This window comes from Pempheris klunzingeri, chromosome 2 (genome assembly GCF_042242105.1).
Source record: "Pempheris klunzingeri isolate RE-2024b chromosome 2, fPemKlu1.hap1, whole genome shotgun sequence".
In the NCBI taxonomy this organism is placed as follows: Eukaryota; Metazoa; Chordata; class Actinopteri; order Acropomatiformes; family Pempheridae; genus Pempheris; species Pempheris klunzingeri.
Genome location: NC_092013.1, coordinates 12,724,603 through 12,741,191, shown reverse-complemented (window position 1 = coordinate 12,741,191; position 16,589 = coordinate 12,724,603). Strand labels below are relative to the sequence as shown.

General features: G+C 40.5%; 1 protein-coding gene across 1 annotated transcript; it reads left to right on the top strand.

The window, feature by feature from the left end:
* The first annotated feature begins 396 nt into the window (after window positions 1-396).
* Window positions 397-6,020, top strand: frs3 (fibroblast growth factor receptor substrate 3). Its single transcript, XM_070850523.1, has 6 exons — window positions 397-427; window positions 552-640; window positions 840-1,026; window positions 2,765-2,926; window positions 4,492-4,613; window positions 4,698-6,020. The coding sequence occupies exons 2-6, from the start codon at window positions 575-577 to the stop codon at window positions 6,018-6,020; spliced, it is 1,860 nt and encodes a 619-aa protein (XP_070706624.1). The 5' UTR covers window positions 397-427; window positions 552-574.
* Window positions 6,021-16,589: the final 10,569 nt, after the last annotated feature.

Genomic DNA, 16,589 nt, shown 5'->3' with positions numbered 1-16,589 from the left:
ATCTCATGGTCTTCATCAGGAGATGCTCCAGTATTTAGTAATTCATAATGTTGACAGACAAGGACAAGCTCAAAAACACTCATCTGTTTCTAAAAAGCCGAATGTTTGATAATGATTTTAAATATTCTTAATCTGCCGTTGATCTGAAGGCTTTTGACAGAGAGGTGACAGGAAATGAGATGAGAAAGTAAGAGGGATTGCATGCAACAGGTTCAACTAAAAGAAGCAAAATGTATATTTGAAATTCATGCGTTGACATTTGAGCTTTTTGTCTAAACCTGAATGTTGTTCATGGTTTCAGGGGGGAGAACGCCATGCTTCTCCTGAAGATGTCAGTCCAACAAACTAACTGGCTTGTGACAACGTTGCCCAGTCGAAGATCCTGGGATTGAGACGGGAATCCCTTCACACTGATGGCCTGGACTGAGTAAGACGTTTGTGTGTGCCCGTACCATGAAGTGGACGTGAAGTGCTGTTATTTGTCTGAGTTGGACAACTGGCATTAAATTGCTGATGTTGTAAATGGGTGATGATGTTTGTGTCTGTGACAGGTTTCAGCTGGCCTGCTGAAGCTATGGGGAGCTGTTGGAGCTGTCTGTACAGAGACCCCATCCGAGACAACCATCTCACCAAATTTAAGGTCAGTAATCCCAAAATAACTTTAAATTCTTCACTTTAATTTAGCTCTGTCTTGTGTTGTTCTCTGTGCTGGTAATTGCCTGTATAACAGCACCACTTGTACTGTTTGTTCCCACGTGTCATTATGCTGTAATGAACTGATGTATCTTAGTGTATTGCAATGATAATCTTCATGTTGTATTCCTTTCTCTCTGTCTCAGGTCACCAATGTGGATGATGAGGGCAACGAGCTGGGCTCTGGGATCATGGAGCTCACCCAGACTGAGCTCATTCTTCACACACGTAAGAGGGACGCCATCCGGTGGCCGTACCTCTGCCTGCGCCGCTACGGCTACGACTCCAACCTGTTCTCTTTCGAGAGCGGTCGCCGCTGTCAGACTGGGCAGGGTAAGTAACATTTTCTCTCTTTGTCTGCTTGAGTACACGGCCGTAGAGTCATGATTGTAATGTTATTATCAACACTCTGATCGACAGTTTATATTTGTTATTTTAACCATTTGTATGGTGTTGCTAACTCGGCTTTCTTTTCATTGAATACATTTTAACATGTCACAATATGAAACGCATAGGCGTAAATAACAAAAAGAATGATTGCTGAATTCCATTTAGCTGCTTCAGTGGCTCACTGGTTCACTTGTTGATGTTATTAGCAACACTTCTGTTTTTCCTACTATGACTAGTCAAAAAAAACGACTTGTGTGTAAAAGGACCCTGTCATGTTCAGACTATACAATATCAGTCTGATAAAGGCCCAACCAGACAGACCAGCATGCCTGAATCTTATCTTGTACTTTTCTACCATGTGTCTTGGACGCAGAGCCACAGGAGCTCTAAGGGATCCTTCATGTACACCTGTAAAAGTTGGGTTATGGTTGTTCAGGACTAGTTAGTTAGATGTGTTGTTGTGAACGACCACACTCAAAGGTGGAGTAAAAAGACTGCTGGTTTGAGACCAGACATCGGTTCAAAAAGGGGGATAAAAGTCCACATTTTATACAGTCTCTCCTGGATTCTTAGTGTTGCTCTGTTGTTCACATGAAAATTGAAAAAACTAGTTGTGTCAAGAACCCTGATCCGACGTCAGACAGGCGTAGGGGTCTCCGAAACTATTTGACCATCCAACAAGTAGTTCTGACGGAGTATACTGTTCCCTTAATCACGGAGAAGTGAAACAGGGATGATGGGTCATTTAATTTCAGTGATGTTATGACCTTTTGACTATCACGCTCAGGTCGGGAGCGTAATGCTAAATTACACACACCTGTGGGTGCGACATCATCTCCTGCACACATGCTGCCTTCAAATGTAATTGTAGAGCTTGTGGTTATGACGCAGGAAGGTGTGTACATGATATGTTCGATGTTCAAGTAATCGTGAGAACATCGTGCTGCTAGCAGCATCGACACTAAAAGGCTCCTGACTGTCAACGTCTAGAAGCCCCTGAGGTTAACAATTTCGCTAGCAAGCGGGTAAAGTAACCTTAATGCAGGAAATTTGAGGCTGTTGGGTATTTCAACATTTCACTCAGACACAGAATTACTAAGAAAAACTCTATATGTTTAATATTACAATATATTAACCTACCATCCACTGAATTATTAACCTCTGCCTCTGAAAACGCCAACATCACGTTACATCTCATGAACTTGCAGCTTTCAGAAAATTTCTTCTCCTGAAGTCATGAATACCACAACAGGCAACATTCATATGGACTCCTACCTCGTACACGGTAAACACGACCCCATTTTGAGGCACCGACATACTGTACAGTATGTATGATGTGTCGCCCCCACACACTCACCTTCATTTTAACAAATGGGAATGGAAAAGCCCTTTTTCATCCCCAAGTGACAATGAATGGTTCTAGGTCCATTTTCTCTCATAACACTGTGAACATTTGTTGTTATTGCTGTTAGGTGCATTAAAATGGGTCTGCACAGCACACAAGCACAGATATCCTGAGGTCTGATTCAGCGTAATTTATATATTTATATGGTGTGCTATCGGTGTCAATTAATCATTAATATAACCATCTATCCTTCAGCCATGGACTTCTGCCTTTCCGCTGCATTATTGGTGACTAATTATAGGCCAACAATCTTGTTATTTTTGCTTGTTTGATCAGGAATCTTTGCATTCAAGTGTTCCCGGGCAGAAGAGATCTTCAATCTGCTTCAGGAGCTGATGCAATGCAACAGCATCAACGTGGTGGAAGAGTCGATGATGATGAGTCGTAGTGGTCACACACCAGAGATGGAAATGTCTCGCACGCCACAGACTCCCAACAGTGAGTCACACCACCTCACACAAAAGCAGGAGTCCTGCTAATTATACGCTGATGATTAATTGTAGAACTTGCATTCAGAAATGCAGCAGCAAATTCAGCAGAATTTGTAAGCTATTAATAAAAACAGGTTAAATTGAACCCACTGGGGGACAGGCACAGAGGTATCTAAATAAGTGGAGCAGAGACACAGCCTGAAGCCACGGACTCACTTCATGTGGTCTGCTAGAGCTGGGTAAAAAGTTACTTATGTCCTCATAAAAACTGTATTGTGACAAAAAATTCATATTGAAATATTGTGGGTCACAGCTCATCTGTTTAAATAAATAGTAAGTTGACTCTTAGTGACAGGTAGATCATCCACTCTGTGTGTGTGTGTGTGTGTGTGTGTGTGTGTGTGTGTGTGTGTGTGTGTGTGTGTGTGTGTGTGTGTGTGTGTGTGTAAAAGTAAAATATCAGTAACACCACTGTACAATCATACGGGAGTTGAACCCCGGCTCCCCAAGTAAAAGTACTCCTGTAGAACCATTCACCCATCAGGACAAACTTTTCCTTTATGACTTTGTCGGATTTCAATCCACATCACCTGATTTCCTGAAGTCTTTTCGACCAGACAGTCCTGAAGGTAACATCATCCTCAGTGATTGAAAACCAACCACACAGATATTCAGGGCGCAGTAACGTAGTTAGTGTCTTACGTAGTTCTCCAGTGTTTTGTTTGGGCCACAGTGGTGTAGCTGTTAGTTCTGACTGAGCCTGAACGCTCCACTGTGAAGCAGCACTAATGGGAGAGAGGAGACTCTCTGATTTTGCTGTTTTGTTTCTGGTAAACACTGAAAAACGCTGAATTACAACCACAGTGTACTTTATCAAGCAGAGTTTTTCAGTTGGTGATAACAGTCTGACACAGACAGTCTCCCGTTGTGTGGTTGTGTGAAAGGGCGACTCCGGATGTCTGGACCTGATTCTCCAGGAAATGTCTGGAGTTTATATGAGAAAATTGCTTAACAAGAACAGGAAATCTCATTTTTAATGGTAATTCTGATTTAGAAAATGTTTTTTAAGGGGGGTTTTCTGTGTTCAGAGAGCTCTACTGCAGCTGCCGCCTACTATGAAATTCTGATGTTATTTGCATGATTTCTTTTTGAAATGATTAGTCAGAAAAGCCATTGACAAGAAAACCCCTTAAGTTCCACTGACAGTTCCACCTGATGTGATCCATCCCTGTTCGGAGAATCTAAACATGTTATATCAATACAAACCAAAAACATTTGATTTATAACTTATAAAATTACAATGAATAAAATAACTTAAGTGTCTTCACACATGAAAACAAAAGAAGGGGAGTGTAGATGACACTATTGATTGTAGGACAAAGTATATTTACGACAACTTCTCTTTTCCCTTTTTAAAGCTAAATAGGATTCATAAAATACAATTAGTTTATGGCATTGATTACTAAATTTTTTTTCAATCTCACTGAATCAGGGCTCCACCTGATTACAAATGCTGCCTTGGATATCTTTGTCTGTGCGTTTATATTCTTACATATATATGTGTTTTTGCAGCTCCAGCTTTCCCTGTCCAGGGTTTTCCTAATGGATACCCTGGTTACCCAATCAGAGGTGATTCCTCCCAGCCCTCTCTTGCTGATGATCATGGGCATAGCCTCATGGGTTTGGAAGACCAGGTAAGACCTGTCCATGCTCCTTATAGTTCACTGTATCTGTGCTAAGCTCACAATTTGACCCTGTTTTTTTTTTCCCCCCAACAGACCCACACCTATGTAAATACTGTTAGTATGGAGGGGGATCTCTCTATGCGTCACTGTGTGCACTCCCTGCCCGAAGTGCGGCCCAGCACTTTCCCAGAGACAACAAGGGGAGCCATGCCCGTCGGGGGACAAGGAAATCCGCAGTCCAACCTGCGGTGCTGTCCCCTGGAGGAGCATAACGATCCTCAGGTGTTCTTACAGCCGTCCTCGCAGGAGGTCAAATTCATGCTGGGCCCCACTCCAGCACAACGCCATCTGCTGGAGCGGGAGAGGGAGAGAGAGAGGGAGAGGCATGGGCACAATCCTCACAACCTTCAGCCAGTAGAGGGTGCAACAGGCTCAGAGACGGAGGGAGACGAGCCCTCCATGCATCTGTGCAACTCTCACTCCTATCACCATTTCCATCACCACACGCACCGGCACCCGGGCCTTGAGCACGCAGACAGCTGCCAGAGTGGCGAACTCACCTACGAGAACATCAACGGCCTGAGGAGTGGCCGGAAGCAGCGGCTGAGTCCCAGTAGTGTGTCGCAGTCTGTGGGTTCAAGTAGCAGCAGCAGCACTGGGGACAGTCACTCGCACTCCCTCCTGCACCCACACGCCCACGGCCCCACGTCTCTACCCCCACAGGGCTACCCCTGTGAGAGGGGCATGGGCGGAGGTCATCGTCGGACAGCTCTGCTTAACTACGAGAACCTGCCCTCCCTGCCGCCGGTGTGGGAGTACAGCGCTCTGCAGCGGGATGACGAACAGGAAGAGGAAGATGATGAGCAGGATGAGGAGGAATATGAGGAAGAGGAGGAAGACTTTGATGAGTATGAGTTCTCAGAAGGCCCCGGGACACCCAACGGGTACCACCAGGACGGTCGGGGCATCCACAGAGATGCCCTGCAGAACTATGTCAATACAGAGCAGGTCCAGCCTCCCCGGCACCGACACGCCTGCCCCCCACATCCACGGCCATGTCAGCCAGACAGAGGGGGGCGAATATTTAGCTTTGATTTCCGCAGACGGTCAAGGTCAGGGGTTGGAGGCTGTGAGCACAGCCACATGCCTCCATCGCGGCAGCTGAATTACATCCAGGTGGACCTAGAGGGAGAACCTCCCTGCCAAGCCCTCAGCGGCGGGGGTGCCCAGACCCAGCCACAGCACCAGCGCCTACCACCCAAAAAATGTGGCCCGCAGGCACCCCGGCGCAGTGAATGCTACGCAGTCATTGACCTAAAGAAGACAGCTGCCATGTCCAACCTGCAGAAAGCTCTGCCCAGGGATGATGGGACTTCCAGAAAGACTCGCCACAACAGCACAGACCTGCCTCTGTAAACGGTGTTCAAACTGAAGAGGAACGATGAAGACAGATGAAGGCTTATCCTCATCTTAGCACACTGGACCCTTCACTGTCATCCATCCATTCAACTGTCGGGCTGACTAATACAGTACAGGTACCTAATTAGAAACTTACTGAAACCTATCTGTGCATATAAAAGGAAATGAGAAATCTCTGAGGAGAATTTGCCATTTTATTCTGTGTTATTTATTAGATATGTGGTGTGAAGCTCTCTTGAGAAATTGGCAGTTTTTACTGCAAATACTATTTGCTGGATATATGGATCTTTATGTATGAGCATAAAATCATATATATTTATGTATGTATGATTTTATGCTCAGCTATATTGGAGCAGAGACCTCTGTTTTCAGTGGAAGCAGTCATTGCCATACTGTATTAGCAAATTTTAATTCATAAATCCACCTCCACTCAGATATTATGGTTTTTCCATCATACCGTTGTCGGCATGAAGAAAGGTTAATGGTACCTCCAAGATACTGGCCAATATTCATACCTCATCACAAGCATCTAAGTCTAATATTGTGGCTGGTGGAAGAGACCATTAGTTGTTATTGTATGCCTATAGAGCATTTTGCACACAATCCTATGGAATTGTATTTTATCATATTTTAGGAATGGTGTCGTCCAATCCAAGCAAAATGGATTTAAATGAACATAAGAGATGGTGATATTTGGAGAATTATACTAAAGTGAATGATGGTAAAAGTAGCACACATGGATAAAAACGAGCTCTGGCTCCCTCCTGTCCACATGCAGCAAATGAAAAGGTAGCATATCATCTTTGATCACACCTCCTGCAAATCATCCCAGACCTGCAGGAGGTCCATGCGGTTTACGCTCGTCACATTGCACTTTTGACCCTGGGCCTCTGAAGCGCTCTTTGTCTCTGCTCCCACTCCACTGGAGCCACCGTTCACGGTTCGACCGTGTCCTTTTACCAAACGCAGGGGGCCAAATACTTCATTCATAGTCAGCGATGTAGATAGGATTTATTTACATGCTTTGATGGAGACATCAACAACCTCAAATAGTGGCATTAAGCTATAACCTCACATGAAATGTGCTGAATCTATAATTTATAAGTTAGTTATCAGGTGTGAATGGTCTATTTTAAAGGGTAATCAAGTATGTCACAAAGTCATGCGGTGAAGATTTTTGTGAGGCTATTTATCAACCTTCTTAGTCAGATATTTATTTATTTATTCCATTATTTATTTTTCCATTCTTTTTTTTTTAAATTGTAATAATTTCGTTTTCCATGTGATAACCAGCGTTTTGTAATCCAGTTGGTAATATGGAGACCAAAGTTTCACCTCAAATTATCACTGGATACTGGTGTATTACTGTTATAACTGTGCTTAATTATATCTAAAAAAAAAAAAAAAAAAAAAGAGACTGTATTTATATTTTAAGTGCCAAAACTTAATTGCAAACTGTATGATGAGTAAACTCAAACGTGCCATTAGGATTTATAGAGAACTGTAGGACAGAAAGGCAGAAGGTAGTAACAGTCGGGAGACAAACTCTTAAAAATAAAAAAAACAGAATCCAGCTTCTTAATGAGAAGTAGAGATGAAAACAACAAACACTGCACATTCCACCTCATCCACATTGACAGCCATTTTGGAGCGAGATATAAGAATGGTAATCCTGTAGTCTGATAATCACAGTTCGGGTGGTTTTATGCTGCTACATGTACATACTAACAGTAGCCCCTGTAAGCTACAGGTACTTGTCAAAAATGAAAACATACGTGTTTGAACCTATGCGATGTCAGATCTTTTACCATATTGTTAATTGCTAATAGAAAGTAGCATTGTTGTGTTCTTCGGAGATTATTTCTTAGCAGTAGAAATATAATGAACCATTTCAGAGAATGTTTCATTTGGCCAAAATTTCATTCATTTATAATCCAGATTGTTTTCTTGACAAACTGGCTGTCTGGTTGGAGACTTTTACAGAAGCGTTGGCCCACTGATGTCGTCACCTTTTTGTTGAGCGCTCATATCGCTTTGTTATTTTCATCCGATGGAGGAAGGCCAAGCGGTCTAGATTTACTCATGTGTAGGCCTTCAAATACAGGTGTACTGTGGCATTTAGCTGAAGTTGATCTTTTTTTCTTTAGTGTTCGAGAGATGAAAATGAGATGTAAATACAAAGTCTCTTCTTCTGATGAGGAGGGTTTTTTTGGCTTCTGTGTAACATGAGATGCAAATAATTTCTTAAAAAAAAAAACATCTTCAAGTCCACGTTCAGTGCTCAGATTATGTGCCCACGAAACAACACAGACAGAAATCCTTTGCAAAATAACCAAAACTGCAGCAGATTTTAGATAAAAGCTTTCAGCATTTACACGTCCAGGTTGTGGTGGTACAGATCATTATCGCCAATTTTTTTTTTTTGATTAACCAATTCATTATTTAGTCTGTGAAATATCAGAAAATAAGAGAAAAGGTCCATCGCGATCTCCCTGAACCCGAGGCTGCGTATTTGTTTTACATTAGATACAATAAATGGCATTTTTGTTTATTTAATCTTTTATAAATGATTTAAATCAATTATTATCAAGGCATAATTTCACTAGATGTCCCCAAACTTTTACTAATCTGATATTTTTAAATATGATAAAAAGGTATCTGCATTTTATAACTTGAATTTATTTATTTATTTTAGATTAACTTCACAATTTTCTGGCATTTTATGGACTGAACATTTTCAAAGTGCACACCAGAGTTAAAATTCAACAATATTTATTTTCCTATGATATAAAGCTGTAAAACACACAAGTGAGAAGCTGCAACCAGCAAATGTTTTGGATGTTTGGTTTAAAGTACTTTAGGAATTCAATTATCAAAATCGTTTGTTTGGAAGTTTTAATTGATAATCAATTAACTGATCAATCATTTCAGTGCTACTGGTAACAGTAATGTGAAGGTGAGATGAACATTTTGAGTCGAGTTTCTGATGAACATTCCCAACACAGAAGCCTTAAATACCCCAAAATCAAAAGTTGATAGTTTGTATTTTTGTTTGATTGTCATACTTTGATATGACATTAAAAAAAAGAAGTCTCTTCTACAAGAAAAGGCCAACTTTTAGACTTTTTTGACTGTATTTGCAAAGATAATGTCATGATACATTGGAAGGATGTTTACATTTTTGCAATAATAGGTGAATTATTGTTTTGTCGACCTAAATCAGACCAATGTGTGAAGTGTGAAATTTAAATAGTAGTCTTTAGAGCTGTGGGCTTAATGTATTTAATCGCCTGTACTTCTGTGAATCAGCAGTCTGATTTTTATTTCAGGTACAATGTTTACTTTTCAATCTTCATAGTACGATTTTAGCTATGAAAGTAAAAAAAAAAAAAAAAAAAAAAAGATGCCTGTTTTCTTGATTGTCAGACACTGTGTTTGCTTAAACTCACATTAACAGTGCCATACAGTTGGTGACCATTGCCAGTGCTTACATTAAATTTTATTGTATTAAACTTTTCAAACCAGTGACGATGTTTCATACAGGAATCAGAAAGTGTCACATGTGATTTTATGGTCATTTAAAAAAAAAAAATCCATGTTGAAATGTGTTAACTATCTTTGTAATAACGCTGTAACCTCACCACCACCCAAACCAGTTAACAGTGATTACCGCATCATTATCAGATACTCCTGTGTTTACAGATTAATACTCAAAATAAATATGTTGAATAATTGTTTTTCCGAATCGCCCTGCACAAGAACAGCTCGTGTGATCTTGTTGCACTTGAGTTCTAAAGAAGTGCTGCTCCCATCTTGTAACTCATTGTGATTGGCTTGGTATTGATGCTATCTCAAGCATTTCATTTTCATAACTTTCTGTGTTTATGCTCCAGGCATAATTCACACAGGTGTCTGTGAAATCATTAAGCATTCCTCATTGGTTTGATTCGTTCTGCTGATGTAATCTGCAGGGCAAGGAGCCACAAGTCAAGATAACAACTCCTGCCATTAGGTTCCCCAAACTGGATTTATTGTATGGGTTGTTTAACAAAAGGGCTTGCTCTGTGTTTACTGAACAAACATAAACTCGTATCTTGAAGTCCATCTAAAGAAATTTCTCACCGTGCCTTTCATGTTCAACCTGGAGAAACATTTTCATTGCTGTTTTTGAGGGTGGCCTGTTTAATAAGTAATATAATAAGTCACAGCCTGCTTGAAGTTTTAAGTCTGATGAAGTTGAAAGGGGCTTTGGTCAAACTGGTTCAAGTTGTATTTAATACTTGAAGTTATCTTTGACAGAAAAGTGCCAACTCGTGATTGTTTTACATCATACTGTATTTTGAAATTATGTCTGTTGACATTTTAGGAAATCTGCTTTTTTTTTTTTTTTGCCGAGTTAGAATAGAAGATAAAAGCCACTTTTGTGTCTGTACGCTACATATAAGGCTGCAGCAAGCAGACAGTTAGCTTAGCTTAGCATAAACACTGGAATCAAGGGGAAGCAGCTAGCCTGACTCAAAATCCACCGACCAGCACATCCAAAATAACATGTTATATTGCCTTTATTTAACCCACGAAAAACACTATGTAATTTTGTGGTGAGGTTTGGTGGCAGCAGTTGCCAACCAACAGAAGCTCCAGAAAGTCACAACCTCCAGCCATGAAACAGTTTGGCACATAATTAATTCTTATTCGATTGATACCAAAAGAGAGTGGTATGGATCTTCTCATCTAACTCTTGGCTAGAAAGCAAAAATATTGATTGATTGACATTGACATTGATTGAATGTTGAGATAACATGAGACGTGATCTTAATTATGGGTGGAGTGGTTTTAGGTGATGCGGTGAAATAGCCAAACTGACTGAAAAGGTGTTAGATCCTGACAAGTATGTTCTGTAGCATAAAATGTTCATTATGAGTCAAAATTACAGTGTGATTGTCATGTGGCCATGGTGCACTCCATCTGATCTCTCATCAGCTGCCATTTTCTTCTCATAGTGCTGAAGAATGTGAAAATAGAATTCCTTTCCTTTCCTTTTTCGTATATTTTTCCGGTTCGTTGGAACTCGAAATGTGTAAAATAAATCAGATTACAAGAGTAAGAAACGCCAGCAACATGGTGTGCACCATAGTGCTACACATCATCTTCATCAGTGGTTTTCATCATCATCATCTCTTAAGTGATTCTGTACATCATCTTAAAAAAAACCAAACAATAAAACATCTCCCACAGAGTATTTTAATCTAAATGACATATTGTAAAACCTCAACTTCCTGTCCATGCTATGAGATAGATCTCTGTCAAAATACTGAAAGTATCAGAAAACTGTAATATCTCTTATTATTATTATTATTGTGCATTTTCTTAATCTGTTTTTTTTTCTTTTGGTACAAGGGTGGAATCACCACCAGATGGTGATGTACATGTACGGGTCTGAGCTGTACATTTTTGTGACAAATTTGTGTACTTACATACAGCTTGCATTGGCCTAACTTTGTGACTATTATATCAATTTATGAATCGAATGAGTGCCAAATATGCTCGAGCATGACGAAACCCGGGGGTAGGAGGAACTGCAGGTACTCTGACTTATCGAGTGAGACTGGAGTGACTCACTGCGGTTGTTGACTCTTGTGATACGAATGCACAGCCGACGGTTTGACCATGCTAAATATTTTTGCTGAAAAGAGGGAAAACTTCGTTATGTTTTTGTCTCAGTTTGAAAAAGTTTCTTCAAATATTTGTTGTATGTTTCTGTGTCCATCCACGGCTTATAAATGAGTATGCAGTGACGGTCTTATCATGCTGCCATTAGAGGTGAATATACAAAGCTGATTTGCTTCATTAGTTGGACTGACATTTTCATTCTTACATCATTCCACACAAAGATGTATGTTATCTGACCTCTTCATCCCACCCAGTCCCAACTCAGATTGAGCCTGACATTTGGTGACTTTTACCCTGAATTTTATCAATTATGGAGTGTGGATTTGTCCAAAATGTAAAAGTAAATGTAATTCTAATATTAAAATGAAGCTATGAAAATATCTCATTGCGCACTAAACAGTGTCTATTTTTTTTCTTTAAGTCAAACTTTTAATGTGTCAAAGAATCAATAAATGTATTTGAGCAAACAAAGTATTTTCCCTCCAGGATCATGTGCCTCTTCAGTTCATAACGTAAAATTTTTAACATTACAACATTTACAAGATATTTTTTAAGGTATTCCTAGGATATTTTTATAAAATATACCAGAACACACTGCTCAACAATCAGAACAGTTACAAGATCTAAAAAAAAATAATCTTTTTTTAAGAGAAAAAGAAACAAGTCAGGTCAACGTAACGGGAACACCGAACCTTTTTGGGCTGTCGATGATCAAACCTGATCACTCTTGGAGGGAGAAGTGCTTTGTTTGCTCTGGTCTATTTATTATTTTCTAAGGAAACATTGAAGGTAGATGTGAAACAGGCCTGTTTAAATGTGTGTAATACAATACTGACACCGTTGGATAAACATAAATCTTCCAGCTCAGCAGCTGAGAGAAGCTGCGCTGTGTGATGGATTTCTGTACCCCGAGGACAGAAGTGATGTTAACTGTGTGAATACCCTTCAAAGTAGCCTCTTTTTTTTGTTGAGAAACATGTGCAGCTGTCTGTAGCTCAACAACCTGCCCAGGATGTATAATTTATAATCCAAGTGGACATAATCATGTTTCCCATGTTTGCTTAAACCAGAAATTAAATTGTGATTTAATTCAACAATTGTTTTTGCAGCTGAATATTAACTTCTTTTGAGCATGTACTTAGTGTCTGCCCGTGTGTAAACAATTTTAATAATTTGATGTACAGAGAGCATGGTCCTTGTTAGCTCTAGAGATTTACAGCAAAATGTAAATATATGCCTTAAATAGTAGCTGTCTTGTCTTGTGTTCGTATGTCTGTCTTGTTTTATGGCTATTGAATAATTGTATCAAAAGAGGAGCCTCACAAATAAAGCAGAGCTTTTATTGTTTCTACTCTACTTGGCGTCACTAATGTTAAGTCTGGAGGATTTTAAGTGAACTAAAGCGCTCAATAATTCATTTTGTTGTAACAGAACACAGGTAAGATAGACAATGCCTGTACGAGGCTCCCTGAAACCCATGCTACAGTTTGCTATTTGAGTGTTGGATTTCGGTGTGACGACCAAATGTACCTGAAATATGATAATCTGAAATTTCCAGTTTCCCGGTGGAGTTTTCACTACAAACACTTCACTGTGTAACAAACAGTGGCAGAGCGGGTGCAAATGTTTGACAGGAAATATGGCAGAATTGCACATTAAAAGGAAAAAGATATTTACAACAAAAAAAGGAACTGTTGGGTGGCTTCTGAATTGCATATAAGCCACCTGAAATATAGTCAAATATAACTTTATTGATGGCCGTTAAAATGTCCGTAATGCACAGTAAGTGTACATGATTGTACTTATAATCAGTATTTTTATTACAACAATCTATCAAACAGTGTGACAATGTGAAGAAAGTTGCTCCATAGCGATGAACCTATAGGGAGTTATTACCTGAATCTGCAGCTCCTCTCGGCTTTGCAGAGATTTTTACTGAGTTTCAGCTCATTCTTTACCTTCTTTATCTTTATCTTTTTCAACCACAGTCGGCAGTAAAAAAGCTGTAAAACCCCTCTGTACTCAGCACCAAACAGCACACAGACACAGTTAGAGACAAGCTGGTGAACAGTAGTGGAGCAAAAACGGAGCGAGAGAGGGTCAATACTGGACTTACATTCATGAGGTGGACACAAACACAACTCCATATGAATGACCATGTTGCTCTGTAATAGCTGGACGTGTTGATAAGCAACTGTTTGCGGTATTAATATAAAAGGTGGTGAATCACTGTGTTGACAACTTGTTCCTGCTGGTTCCAAGTGACCAAAAACATTTACATCAGTTGATCAGTTGGCAAAATAGAGAGTTGGTGAAATTTTAGTTTGTTTTGAAAGCTTAATGTGAGAAACCAAGTTGCTAATTGGATTTTTGTTGCCCTCAGTGATTAGTGAATGGCTGCTTAGGCCTCATGCTTCAGCTTAATGTTGAAAAGCACAACTTTTTTTGTTATGTGCTTGAACCTGTGAGGACAAATCAGTTCTAGCAGGATAATACAGTGATTGAAATGTACTGAAAAGATAGGATTACATTTAAAATAATAAGTTTGTTGAAAGATGTACACAAATTGTTAACTTTTTTTGTGAATAACTTTAAATGTGGGTGGCAAAGTGGTACGATATTTTGCTCACTATTGTCACTCTTCACTATTTCACTATTGTCTCACAGCACAAAGGTTCCAGGTTCAAACCCGCTGGCTGGCTTGAGCTTTTTTCTGTGAAGTTTTGCATGTTCTCTCTGTGTTCGCGTGGGTTTTCTCCGGGTACTCCAGCTTCCTCCCACAGTCCAAAGACATGCAGGTTAATTGGGGACTCTATATTGCCTGTAGGTGTGAGTGTGAATTGTCTGTTTCTATGTGTCAGCCTTGTGATTGACTGGCGACCAGTCCAGGGTGTACCCTGCCTCTCGCCCAAAGTCAGCTGGGATTGGCTCTGAAAATGTAAAGTACCTTTTAAAGTACCTTTAAACACTGGCACCAGCACCACCATGAATTTGACTTGATGATGGTGCTGGATGAAAAGTCAGGGAATCTCCAAAGTTGATACAATTCATCCCGATGAGAACATGAATGTTTGAGCTAAATTTCATGACAGTCCACAAAATCAGAAATGTGAATTCATGGAAAATGGATGTTTCTGCTTCTTGTGGTAGCAGTTTGTTTTTCTCCCAATTTTGCTTATTTGAGGTTAACTGAAAAAAAACATGTCTGTGACAAAACTGCGAGATGCTTGCAAAAATGCTTGATTAAGGATTGGTGGAGAAATGCACAAAACATTTCTTATACTGTGTTGATGATTTCTCTGTGTTGATGCTTGCTGTGTAAGATTGCTCAGTATATTGATTGGAGATGATTAATTTTGTGCTTTTGTATGACAACCCTGATAGAGTTTCTGGAAACTATATTTGTGCTGCTCATTTCACTAAAGATAAAGCTTTGCTAATTAGACTCAGCTTTATTGGCCACACACAAGGAATTGGACCACCAGAATTGGTGCCATTCCTGATAATCCTGCAAGCTTAAATTCAACAAATAAAAGAATAAATGAAGCTTATGAGTTGTGCCAAATAATCAGCTGAGTAGTTTTGTCTCTTTGCGTAACCCAGAGCTACAAAAGTTGACGGTCTTTGTCCCATAAACGTTGAGGACGTGGAAGGATATTTCAGGTCAGATTTCATTGAATTTGTTATTTATCTGCTACTGTGCCTGAATATGTCAGGAATTTTCCTTAAAGGAAACAGCCTTGAGACGCACGGTCACAATAACAGTCTGGTGAAGAAGACTCAGCTGTTGGACGGTGGCCAGTGGGCAAACAAGTTGGAGTTTCTGCTGGCTGTAGCAGTGACCCTGGAAAACCTCTGGAGGTTTCCCTATTTGTGCTACCAAAATGAGGGAGGTAAGCAGAACTTCCAGACCAGAAAAATCTTACATTCTTTATGCTTTTACATTTACTGTTCTGCATGAAGCCAAGCAAATGCCTTGAATGAAAATTAATATTGACTCCAGTTTGAAGTTGTTCTCAAACTGGTCTCTCTCGTGGCCTCACCTGCTGCTGCCTGTCTGTCAGGACGTCTGTGATCCACTGACAAATGGACGAATGCACAGTGTGCTGGGTGAGGTGATAGTGGGGGACTTCTGCGATGATGGAGTTGAATGCTGAGCAGAAGTCCACAGTCAGGATCTTTGCATATTTCCTTGCAGCCCCAACTTGCCCTGTGAGGTCGTTCAAGTCTCTGGAAGGATTTCATGACCACAGACGTCAGGACGATGGGCTTATAGTCACTTAGTCAAGTGATAGAGATTTTCTTGGGGACCAGAATGTCTGTAGAGCGTCTGAAGCGGGACGCGGCCTCATGCAGCCCCAGTGATTTGTAGAAGATCTGCGTGAAGATGGGGACCAGCTGGTCAGCACAGACTTTCAGAAAGAAGGGTGACACGCCGTCTGGGCTGGATGCCTTCTTGATCTTCTGTCTATGAAAGAGCTGACACACATCGTCTTCACTGATCCTGGGTGCAGGTGGTGGGTCAGTGGGTCAGTGGGGAGGGGTGAGGCAGTGGCAGCGGGCACAGTTGGCTGTGTGATGTGAACGTTGGCCGCAGTGAAGCACATTAATGTCGTCAGCCAGTTGTAGGCCGGTCCTCCACAGTGTGGGAGAATAGCCTCCTGTAGTCAGTTATGGCCTCAGGAATCTCCACCCTGATGCAGCGTCATTGGGTAAAAACCTGTTTTTCAGCTTCTTGGTGAAGCTCTTGTTGTTTGGTCTCCTTTGTCAACCCTTCTCAGGCCTGGTTGTTGTTTCCACCTGAGTTTATCTGTAAACCAAGTTTTTTTTTAGGTGTAATATGAGCCGGATTTCAGTCTAACCTTCTCACTCAGTATAGAAGCTGCTTATTTCATC

Excerpts from the sequence above, each read along its gene's own strand:
- frs3 (XM_070850523.1), top strand. The coding sequence starts at position 575 with ATGGGGAGCTGTTGGAGCTGTCTGTACAGAGACCCCATCCGAGACAAC. Across the intron at positions 641-839 it reads ACCATCTCACCAAATTTAAG|GTCACCAATGTGGATGATGA; the intron begins GTCAGTAATCCC and ends TCTCTGTCTCAG. Across the intron at positions 1,027-2,764 it reads CCGCTGTCAGACTGGGCAGG|GAATCTTTGCATTCAAGTGT; the intron begins GTAAGTAACATT and ends TTGTTTGATCAG.